Source organism: Mustela nivalis (genome assembly GCF_964662115.1).
Source record: "Mustela nivalis genome assembly, chromosome: 6".
NCBI lineage: Eukaryota > Metazoa > Chordata > Mammalia > Carnivora > Mustelidae > Mustela > Mustela nivalis.
In genome coordinates this window covers 124180255-124192076 of record NC_139025.1, presented here as the reverse complement: position 1 = coordinate 124192076, position 11822 = coordinate 124180255, and the positions used below count along the sequence as shown (strand labels likewise).

The 11822-nt window shown below is 42.2% G+C and overlaps 1 protein-coding gene across 1 annotated transcript; it reads right to left on the bottom strand.

Annotated features, from left to right (window-relative positions):
• Positions 1-936: 936 nt before the first annotated feature.
• NDN (necdin, MAGE family member) lies at positions 937-2623 on the bottom strand. Its single transcript, XM_082736438.1, has one exon. The coding sequence runs from the start codon at positions 2487-2489 to the stop codon at positions 1512-1514; it is 978 nt and encodes a 325-aa protein (XP_082592564.1). The 5' UTR covers positions 2490-2623; the 3' UTR covers positions 937-1511.
• Between the last annotated feature and the right edge of the window lie 9199 nt (positions 2624-11822).

The following is an 11822-nucleotide window of genomic DNA, read 5'->3' as shown; positions in this document are numbered from 1 at the left end:
GTTAACTGCTGGATCACAGATGTTCCAATAGGCAAACTTCCCACCCAAATCCACCTCCCTCTCCCAGGCATCCCATGTGTGTTCCTCTGGCATCAGTGGTCTAGATAAGGCACTTTCACCCCAGTCTTTCAGGGAAGACCATGTTTCAAAACTTGGCTTCACTGCTAAGCAGTAATATGATCTGGTTAAGTCCATTAATCTCACTGAAACAAAAGTTTCTTAATGCATACACTCAGAATAAGATTTCTCAAAAAGATTAATGCAATATTTATTAGAAAAATTAAATCCCTAGCCTCATATCTGTGACTTTGTGTCTTGGGGGTAGGGAGCTAAGAGTACATTTTATAACTTAGAATATAAAAAAAAAAGATAAAAAACAGGAGGTGTGGGACAGTTGTAGGCAGGTGGGGAGGGGGGAATAGGACTCATTCTGTCTGGGTTCAAATCCTAGCACTTCCTTTCACGAAACTTTATGATCTGGGGAAAGTTAGTTACATACTTTTTTCCCCCCATTTCCTCCATGGTGCTGATACAGTAAGTGCCTGCCTCAAAGGCTGTTTTAAGTATTAACGACAAAGAGAAGATACACATAAAGGGTTTTAGCACCATGCCCCACTCTTAAGTGCCTACAAGAGAACTAATTTTAATAAAATGTAGAAAATGTAAGAAAAGTTACTCTAAATATTAGCACTTGTTTCTGGGTGGTGTAATTATAAACATTTTTGCTTTGTAGTTTTTATACTTTTCTGTATTTGTCTGTTAGGAACATGTAAGTTACATTTAAAAAAACATAAACCATACATTTATGAGTAATGATGAGCAGTGATTTTCCCATTCTATTAGATGAAATGATCATATTTGTACATTTGGTAAAATGTCTTATTACCAACCCATAGTATTTTGTTAAAAAGATAAAGTACACTTTTCAAAAAATGATTGTATCACAAGAATCTTTAATGTTCACTTTAAAGTTTACTCATGGTGGGGTTGTATTTGTGTTTAGTAAAGTGTGCCAAGTGCCACATTGAGACCATTTCAGTTCACATCACTGCACTCCACACGGATGTCTCCTGTGCCCAGCGAGGTCATAGAGAGAGGGGCCTTGACTTTTCTGTCGGTTAGGCCAGCTTTACTGGGGAGTTCCTCCAAACTCTCCAGAAGTAATCTACCCTAATACACATCATCCGTTCCATATAAAAGAATAAGATGGAAAATTTCTCAATGCGTTTCATAGGTTTAGCACGTCTCTGGTACAAAAATTCAAGAAAGGTAGCACAAAAGCGAAAGCACCAACCGAGTTTACTTAAACAAACATGCATAAATCCTACACACTATCTAACAGTACTGAAATGAATACAACATTGCATTAAAAGGTATAAAAGCACTGTACTGAAAACAAAGTTACACGTGAAATACTGCACTGTAAATCCTGAATACTCTAATGTCCCACCCCCACCCCTCCACCGCCCTGGTGAGGGTCAGAAACCATCAACATCTGCCTCCAGACCTTGCTAGTCCTCGGAGACACTGCTGCGTGGGCAGTGGGCACTGGGATCAGCCTCCCGCAGAGCTCTGGCCTCCTCCAGAGCTTCTCTGTACCGGGAGGGCCAGGCCTGGGGGTCTTTCTTAAAGACCCTGGCCAGGAACTCCATGATTTGCATCTTGGTGATTTCACGGCTGGCACGGGACCCCCAGAAGAACTCGTACTCAGGTGGCTCCGCGTGAGGTACGCGCTGGTACTTCAGGTAATTCTGTTGGACGAACTCCTCGGTGATGAGCTTTCTCACGTCTCCAAACGTGGAGTGTTTCTTCCAGGGCCGCAGCCCCAGGATGCGCAGCACGTTCCAGACCGCACTCTCTCGGGCGCCGCGACCCTTCACATAGATGAGGCTCAGGATCATCAGCAGGAGGCCTGTCATGGGCATGCGGTTGCTCAGCGCCACCCTGTCCAGCTCCTCTGGCTCAAGCGCTTTAACTAGCGAAAATTCCATCGTGTGCAGGCTCGTCAGCCTCAGGTGTAGCCCGAACACTCGTGCGAGGATGAGGCTGGTACGCCTGAGAATGCTTCTGCACCATTTCTTGTAACTGCCGATGACATCCTTCACCATGTCTGGGAACCAGATGATCATTCTCTTCTGGTCCTTGACCAACACGTACCACATGAGCTCGTGCGCCTTCTGCACCAGCTGGGCAGGGGCTGGCGGTGCTGGGCCGGGCTGGGCCACGCTCGGAGCCTGGTGGGCGCGGCCTTCCTCCGAGGCCTGCTGCAGGGCCTTCGGGTCTCCCTCTTCGCTTGGGGCCTGAGGTGGAGGCGAGGCCAGAGGGGCGTCGGTCGGGCCTAAAGGAGGGGTCTCTGGCCCTGCGAGGATCGCGGCCAGAGACGCGGGCGGGGAGAGCCCCCCGGGAACCCCAGGACTGCTGTTCACCTCGGAGTCGGAGGCCTCGGCTGCAGAGCTGGGGTCGCACACATCCTTACTTTGTTCGGACATGTCTGCTCCGTCTGACAAGGGCAGGGCCTCTTCTTCCAGGAGCTCTTCGAGCCTGCACTCCCTCCGCGGACTCCTGGAGAGGAAGTGCGCGTTGCTGCGCGCGGCGCCTTCCGCAGCAGCCAGGCGGGGCGGGGCGGTGGCGCGACCGGCCACTGCGCTTGCGCGTCCGCAGGCCGAGAGCGCGGCCGCCGCGGGCGGGGCTGAGAGCCCGACGGGGCGGGTGTCTTTTGAGGCCCCTTAGAGGTAGTGGAGGGTTGCCAGAATGAGGGGGGGGCAGTGACCTGAAGGTGTCCCATTTGGGTAGAGATGGTGGTGGGGAGGAGGGAAGGAGGGGTGGGATATGGATGGTCACTGGAGGAGGAGCAAGTTTAAGAGGAAAGATGATAGTTTAAGTTTCTGAGGTAAGTTTCTTAGAAAATGTTTGACTGCGTCTATCCAGGGTGAGGGTAGGTATAAAAATCCCGGAGAAAGTTCTAGAGTGGCGTGTAAACTTCAGTTTCGTGATGATGAGTGTGAGAATTTAAACCTAGAGAACAATCAGGATTGCCCAACAACAACAACAAAATGTAAACCGTGAAGACCGTGACTGAGATTGGAAACTGAGAACTACCAATAAAAATGGAGTCTCTGCCACATCAGAGGTCATAAAATGAGAAATGCTGAATTTAGTCAACACGTGCACAAATAGAACTTTCTTGGATTTGACATACGAATGACATTTGCCAGGGTCTTTTGGTTTCCTACTTCCTTTGGGTCATATTAGTTTCCTTTTAGTTTTTCCATCAAGATCCCATCATATAAAGATGGTCATATTTATTAGCACAAACTTTTCCCCTATCTGCCTGGCACCCTCCCTCCCCGATGACTGCTATGGCCTCTGCTCTGTGTTCCTGTGAAAACTTCCGGTTCTCACAGAACCCCCACACCCCACCTTCTCTCCACAACTGACTGGTCCCATGGAGCAGCCGCAATCCCAGAAAAGACTTCCTTTTTAACATGGGTCCCATAGATCATCCCTGGCAGTCTCTCTCATGACCAACAACCAGACGCAACGTAACTGTGGTTGTGTATGTGTACTTTTTGTTTTTGTTGTTATAGTTGTTTTGTGTTTTGTGGGTTTTTTGTTTTGTTTTGCTTTAATTTTAGAAAATTAGATCCACATTGGGCAAAAACAAAGCCGACACTCCCAGAGAAGCCTCTATGAAGAGAGGGGTGGGTGGAAGAGCCCCTGGATCCAGGCTTCCTCAGGCTGATCAGAATCCCTATTCTGAACCAATGTGGTCCTTCAGCCCTTCCTGGATTCCCAAAGCCAACAGCTTCTTAAATGTGCTGTCTTGAGAATGTTATTATCACTTGATACCCAAAGCATATTTAAAATATTGTCTTGGCATTTCCAGAGTCCTCTTTTTATTTGCTGGTATCACTTTTTTCATCTCTCACTTTATTTCTTCACAAGGAGATTGGCTTCAAAGAGCTCTTTCTCTACCTTTGGATATTCATGCTTGGATCACTTTTGGCAGAACAATGCCTCTGATAGAACTCCTTAATCTTCCACTTCACAAAGGTAATTCCTGCAGATATCTCAGGTATATCTTAGTGGGACTTTTTCCTGCATATCATTTCCTTCTCTTCCTGTAATTTATAGATTCCTGGTTTTTGGATTACATCTTATAGACGTAGTTGTGCCAGCTATATTTATTATTTTTATTACTTGAACATGGCTATAAAAAATAGCTATCAAATCAATTTACTGCCCTTTTTCCTCTTAAAATCATTGTTACTTTGAAGTGCTTGGGTGGCTTAGTTGGTTAATTGTCTGCCTTTGGCTCAGGTCATGATCCCGATGTCCTGGAATCAAGCCCTAGGTCAAGCTCCCTGCTCAGTGGGGAGCCTGTTTCTCCCTCTCCTTCTGCAGGTCCCCCTGCTTCTGCTGTTTTGGTCTCCCTAGCTCACTCTCTCTCTCTCTCTCTCTCTCAAATTAAAAAAAAATTCTTATTTCTTCCATTGTATCTTCATTAGTTTTCTTCTTATTTTCTTGAATTTGGATTTTTTTTTTCTATTTGGGTTAAATACTTAGTTCATTTAAGTTTTTTTTTTTTAAAGATTTTATTTGTTTGACAGAGAAATCACAAGTAGGGCAAGTAGGCAGAGAGGCAGGCAGAGAGAGAGGAAGGGAAGCAGGCCCCCCGCCAAGCAGAGAGCCCGACACAGGACTCGATCCCAGGACCCCGAGATCATGACCCAAGCCGAAGGCAGAGACCCAACCCACTGAGCCACCCGGGCGCCCCCATTTAAGGTATTTTTAATACTGAAAGTGTTTGAGCCTATTATTTAAATCTCACCTCAGCTTTGGCTATGAGCCATAATTTTTGCCATTGTGAGGTTATGAAAATTACATCTTCATATTTCATCCTCCTAGATTTAATAGATTCATGAAGTTAAATTGCAAGCTTGAACACAACAATTATAAAAGTATAAAAACATTTATATATAAAACATATGAAAACAGCTTTAAATAATTATAAAAACACAATTATAATATTATAAAAGGTCTTACTGCAGTAGGATATGGGAGTTCTGGCTAGAAAGCTTCTTTGATTTTAGTTGCTGTCTGAGCTGGAATGGAACTCATTCTGGTGAAGTTTCCCATGGCCAATAGTAGTCTCTCACCTCTATCACAGTTCACTTCACTCCTCACTTCAGATGGTAGGGTTGCTTAATACTGTACCAGTGCCCATATATGACCTTTATGGGGGAGTAGGATCAGAGAGTTTGAAGCATCGAAACTGATGCCCAAGGTTGAAACCATATACAGAGGAGATTCCTAATACTGCTTACTAATGAAGCCCAACTTTATCCCTGCTCTTTAGGCAATGATAACATTGCCTTCCCAGGGAAAGGTCTGCTGAAGACACTCTATTTCCTATGAAGAAGAAAATTCATTTGGGGAGGGTAAGAAAAAAGTAAAGCTTGGGGAAACCTTCAAGGAGAAAATGTATACCTGCACGTGTGTCATGGAAAGGGTCAGTAGCTTGATAGTTACCTAATAAGATGCCTACTCATGAAGCAGACATGCAGACCTTCAGAATATTAAGAAAAGGCAAAGATGACACCATGGGAAATAAGAGGAAGTGGATACTCATGAGACATCTACAAATTCTTTAACTTATGGGTCAAAATTTGGAGCTGTAGCTCCAGTGATGCCCTGAGAATGCTGAGGATAAATCACACTTGCTGGGTATCTCTAGGATCAGATTTATTTGATATGGGCAATGAGTCATTAAAGACTGGCAGTGTAGAAGTAAAAGCCTGTAAAGTAAAATATCTCTCCAAATACACTAATGAATGGCTACTCATTAAATCAAGATTCTGTAAGTATATAAAAGTTCCATGGGTGTAGGAAGTATACGGAAAAATTATAACTTAAAATATTTTGGTAAAGATACTTTTGCTGATGGGAGACTTCAGACCCTGTAATGTGTTCCACATTACACAGCTGTGGAATAGGCTGTTCTTGGCAGACTCTGGAATAGGAGGAGAAGCCTGTCCTGGCACTGGTTTCCATAGTGAACAGAGGAAGGGGGGTCACTCCAGAGCTTCCAGTGGACAGAACGCACGCTCACAGCGAAGAGGCCCAGAGGCCCCAAATGAAATGTGAATCCTTCTGGCTCTTTCCTGTCAACATAGGCAGCAACCTCCACCTTGGAGCCCCCATATGGGCCCCAAATGCCTTGAGGCCAAGGAATTGAAACAGAGAACTCACATGAATGTGTTCAGCAAATATTGAGCAATGACTATCATGTGCATGAAAGATTTGCATTTTAGAAAAGTAGCTCAGTCTGAGAGGAAACCAATTGCACTGGGGCTATTTGGCAGGCTGGCCCTTTTGTGTTAAAAACTAGTAAGCAGGGAGAGGCAATGTTGCTTTCCGTAGTTGGGAGGCAGAAGAAGGGGGCACATACCTAGCCCCTCATCCTCTCGAGTGCCCCTAGGGCGGCACCACACATGCCTATCCAACTGAGGCCAAGGGCACTCACTGAAGGGAAATCTTCTAATCCTTCAAAGACCCACAGTGCAGCTTGCTAACTCTCAGGAACTATCCAGGTCAGGAATGTCTTTTGTAAAGGTCAGCCAGGATCAGGGTTAAGACTGGGATTGGGGGCAGGTGGACAAGAAGAGATACTGATTAGGGGATCTTCTGTGGGACTCCTCGTGACATAGGATGATGGCTTTCATTTTATCATCTTTCTGCAACTATTTATTAAACACTGCATTTCAAGCATTGGGCCTGGGGATATAATGAGGAGAGATGTGTTTTCTGCAATCTATACTGAAAAAAGGGATCATAAACAGACAAATGAATTGATAATTAAATGATTATTATGAATAATGTTATGGCACATATATAATGGGCACTGCCAAGGAGCTGTAGTATAGCCAAGGAGAATAGAACACGGGAAAGGGAAGGCATAAACAATAAGAAAAGGTAAGAAAACTGTGAATATCAGGGATGGCCAGGATTCTTTCTTGGGGGTTGTTTAGGATTGAGCAGTGCCCCTTGGCTAGGCTATGGAGGTTCCACCTCACAAAACTACTTGTAGATAAGTACCTGAGAAAAGAGAGTAGACATGTCTAGCAGATATCTGGATGTAAATCTGGATATAACTCTCAGAAAAGAGCCCTGGGCTGAAAAAAGAAGTTTTGGAGATAAAGCTAGTAATATCATCACGTTGAGAGAGCACCTAGAGTGGGATTCTTCAAAGGGAACCATCTTTCTTGAGGATAAGATAATTTTTCATTGTGTGATGGTATAGCACACACCACAGACATTAACACCTCTGTCCCTATCACGAATGTATAAATGTACTCCAGATATGGGGAAAAAAAAGTAAAGTGTAAGAAAAGAAAAAAAAAAGCAGAACTTCCCATACATTGCCAAAAGCCCTTTTATGGTCAGTACAGTTTGTAGTTGAGAACCACAAAAGTGACAAGCAGAGAGGAGTGAAGAAAGACAGAGCCTACCAGCAGGTCTAGGTCATTTAAGCTTCTTTCCAAACTATCATATGACTTTCCTCACTGGATCTATTTCTGGGACATATTAAAATAGATTGCTTCATCCTTAACAATAATCTTGAAGATAAATCCTATTTAAGCATACCCTGGGTTCAAGTTTGTGGTGTATAATTCTTTCTCCATATTGCTGAATTTAATCTGCTGATATTTTATTGAATATTCTTTTGTTTGTGTTAATCAAGGCTATTGGTCTGTAGTAGTCTTTTTTGTAGTGTCTTTATCTGGTTTTGATATCAGGACATTAGGGCCTTATAAAATTATTTTGAAAATGTTCCCTCCTCTTCTTCTTTATGGAAGAACATGTGTGCAGTTGATTTTATTTCTTTGTTAAATGTTTGGTAGAATTTATTTTATATGAAACTATCAGTACATAGTGATTTCTTTTTCAGAAGGTTTACAACTATAAATTCATTTGTTTCATTTATTGTAAGTCTATTGGATTATCTTTTTCAGGTTGGATGAGTTTTGTTACTCTATAGTTTTTAAAAAGTTGGTTCATTTCATCTAATTTATCGAACGTATATGTGTAGTGGTGTTTGTAGTACTTCTTATAATCCTTTTAATGATCAGTTTATTTACTAAGTTCACTACTGGCTTCCTCACCTATACTGGTCACACACACACACACACACACACACACACACCACAACTATTCTTCCAGACAGTCCTTGGTATTCCATGTACACAAGGGACTCCAGCATCTTGTCAAATATTTTGACAATATTTCTTTCACCAACTGGTGCCTAAAAGTTGAGGTTTGTTGTTGTCCCACTGGTCCTGCTTTCTATCCCCCTCTCTTCTCACTCTGAGAAGACTCCCTGAGCAATACCATTTCCCAGAGATTGAAGCTGGCATCTATACACTGATGAACCCCAATTTTATTCTTTTAGCCCATTATGTCTCTGCTATGGTCTAGAACTGGTTATGCAACTGCTTACAGGACATTTTAACATGACTTTGAACTTTCTTTTCTTTTCTTTTTTAAAGATTTTATTTATGTATTTGACAGACAGAGATCACAAGCAGGCAGAGAGGCAGGCAGAGAGAGAGGAGGAAGCAGGCTCCCTGCTGGGGCTCAATTCCAGGACCCTGGGATCATGACCTGAACCGAAGGCAGAGGCTTTAACCCACTGAGCCACCCAGGTGCCCCGGAACTTTATTTTCAGTGCTCTATGTTATTTCATCAATGTCCAAAGGCAGTCTTTCTTTTCTTTTCTTTTTTTTTTAAGATTTTATTTATTTGACAGAGAGAGAGATCACAAATAGGCAGAGAGACAGACAGAGAGAGAGATGAGGAGAAGCAGGCTCCCCGCTGAGCAGAGAGCCCCATGTGGGACTCGATCCCAGGCCCCTGGGACCATGACCCGAGCCGAAGGCAGAGGCTCAACCCACTGAGCCACCCAGGTGCCCCCAAAGGCAGTCTTTCGTGATGAAGTCCTAAAAGTTCATTTTCACTTCTGTTTGGAGATGTGTCTTGAAAAAGCTCCTGTGGCTAATGTTGAAGAGATTACTGCCTATGTTCTCCTCTAGGATTTTGATAGACTGCTATCTCACATTGAAGTCCTTCATCCACTTTGAATTTATTTTTGTGTATGATGTAAGAGAGTTGTCGAGTTTCATTCTTCCAGGTGCAACCACTTCGGAAAACAGTGTGGAGATTTCTCAAAAAATTAAACCTAGAACTATCCTATGACCTGGCAATTGCACTACTGGGTATTTACCCCAAAGATAGAGATGTAGTGAAAAGAAGGCCATATGTACTACAATGTTCATAGCAGCAATGTCCACAATAGCCAAACTGTGGAAAGAGTCAAGGTGCCCTTCAACAGACAAACAGATAAAGAAGATATGGGTCATATATATAATGGAATATTATGCAGCCATCAGAAAGGATGAATGCCCACCTTTTTCATCAACGTGGATGGGATTGGAAGAGATTATGCTGAGTGAAATAAATCATGTGCAGAAAGTCATTTATCATATGGTTTCACTTGTGGGACATAAGAAATAACATGGAGGACATTAGAAGAAGGAAAGGAAAATTGAGTTGGGGGAAATAAGAGGGAGAGACAAAACATGAGAAACTGTGGACCCTGAGAAACAAAGTGAGGGTTTTAGAGATGAGAGGTGTGGGATGATAGGTGAGCCTGGTGGTGGGTATTAAGGAGGGCACGTATTGCATGGAACACTGGGTGTGGTGCATAAACAATGAATCTTGGAACAATGAAAAATAAAATTAAAAAAAAAAACTAATCATGTATTGTATGGTGACTAACATAATACAATAAAAATATTATAAATTGCTGGGAAGAAAAGACAATCTTTCAGTTGCCTGTGTATTCCTTATCTCATGTATGTAACATGACTTTCTACCCAGTTTCCCCAGGGAGGGGGAAAAAACAAACAAACAAACAAAAAATTACCATTGACTGGTTCTCCTTTATCTCTTGTATCAATTTAATCATACAATCCTCAACTCCTAAATGCCACTGCTACACATCTTTCAGTATGGCACTATAACTTTTCCACTGTTCTTTCTCACCTGGATTGCCATGGTGGATCCCTGAATCTTCTCACTTGTTTATTTACTCTCTACAGATTAGTCTCCACATTGAAACCAGTACATTTTCCAAAATTTGGATCTTCTCACCATTTCAGTATCCTAGGGCAACTGAAAAAAACTACCACAAACCTGGTGCTTTAAAATAGTAGAAGTATATTCTTCCATGACAGCTAAAATCTGAAATCAAGGTATGACCACACTGTTACTTAGAACTTTAGGGGAAAATCTTCTTTGTCTCTCCCCTCTTCTGGTGGCTCCTGACATTCTTTGGCTCTTGTCAGAATAACTCCAATCTCTACCTCCATCTTCACAGAGTCACCACCTTCCTAGTGTGTCTCTATGTCTCTCATCTCCTTCTTCTTTCTCCTATAAATATATCAATCATTAGACTGAGGGTCCAATCTAAATCCAGAATGATCTCATCTCAAGATCCTCAACTTAATTGTATCTAAAAAGTCATTTTTTTTTCACACACATTAGGTAACATTCACATGTTTTGGAGATTAGGGAATGGATATCTTCTGGAGGTCTAGTTTTCAGGCTAGCATAGGAGTCAATAATATGTTAAGAAAAATGAGAATCTGGGGTGCCTCTATCTGTTAAACATCTGCCTTCAGCTCAGGTCATGATCCCAGGGTCCTGAGATCAAACTCCACATCAGGCTCCTTACTTTGTAGGGAGTCTACTTCTCTCTCTCCCTTTGTCTCCTCTCTCCCTGACTCATGCTCGCTCGCTCTCGCTCTCTCTTTCTCTCAAATACATAAAATCTTTAAAAAGAGAAAATTGAGAATCCAAGTATTTTAGTAGTTTGATAAGTGAAAACATAATAGGGATACTTGAAAAAAAAAATCAATGGAAGAAAAGATGCTAGCAAAACTCTTTTCTTCCAGGAAGTTATCCCTTTGAAGGGTTGAGTGAAAGATGATTTAAATATTGCATAAAGTACCCAGAGATTTACAAAAGCCACATTCAGAGGCAATAAAGCTGGTAAAGTCTTCTGGATAAAGTCCAAGTCTAGAATTTCTCCTAACTCCTTGGTGTCTGGTACTGTAGAGTCATATCAACCCACAATAGGCTGGTTTCAAGAAGAGAGGAGTTCATGGTCCTAATATAATTAGGTCATATTGGCTGTCTTGGGAATCCCATGCGAGTCCCATGGGAAATAGCCTCAAACCTCACTTATTCAATGATAAATTAAGAACTTATATTCATGTACTGTGGAATAAGGGAAGCTCTTCACTTCATGAAGATGGGACCCAATCATCATCATTGCCTTAGAATTCATAGTATTAGAATGACTGCTTCCACCTACCAACAGTAATTGCCAGGAATTAATATTTATATTTATGTAATTATATAAAATTATATAATTTGTATAATTATAGCTTTATCTTCCCCTTTCCATTAATGTATCAGTTAAATAAATAAATAGTCCTATTTTGCATTTGATTTCCTCAAGTTTCATTTGAATTCCAGTTAACATGCAGTGTAATATTAGTTTCAGGTGTGGAAATCAGTGATTTAACACTTCCATACAATACCTAGTGCTCATCACAGGTGCACTCCTTAATCCCATCACCTGTTTAGACCATCCTTCACCCATCTCCCCTCAGGTAGCCATTAGTTTGTTCTCTACAGTTAAGAATTGCATGCATGGAATGTTTTTCCAGTTCTTTATGTCATCTTCAATGGAATGG

Bases quoted from the DNA above. Each gene is read 5' to 3' on its own strand.
- NDN (XM_082736438.1), bottom strand. From the start codon at position 2,489: ATGTCCGAACAAAGTAAGGATGTGTGCGACCCCAGCTCTGCAGCCGAG.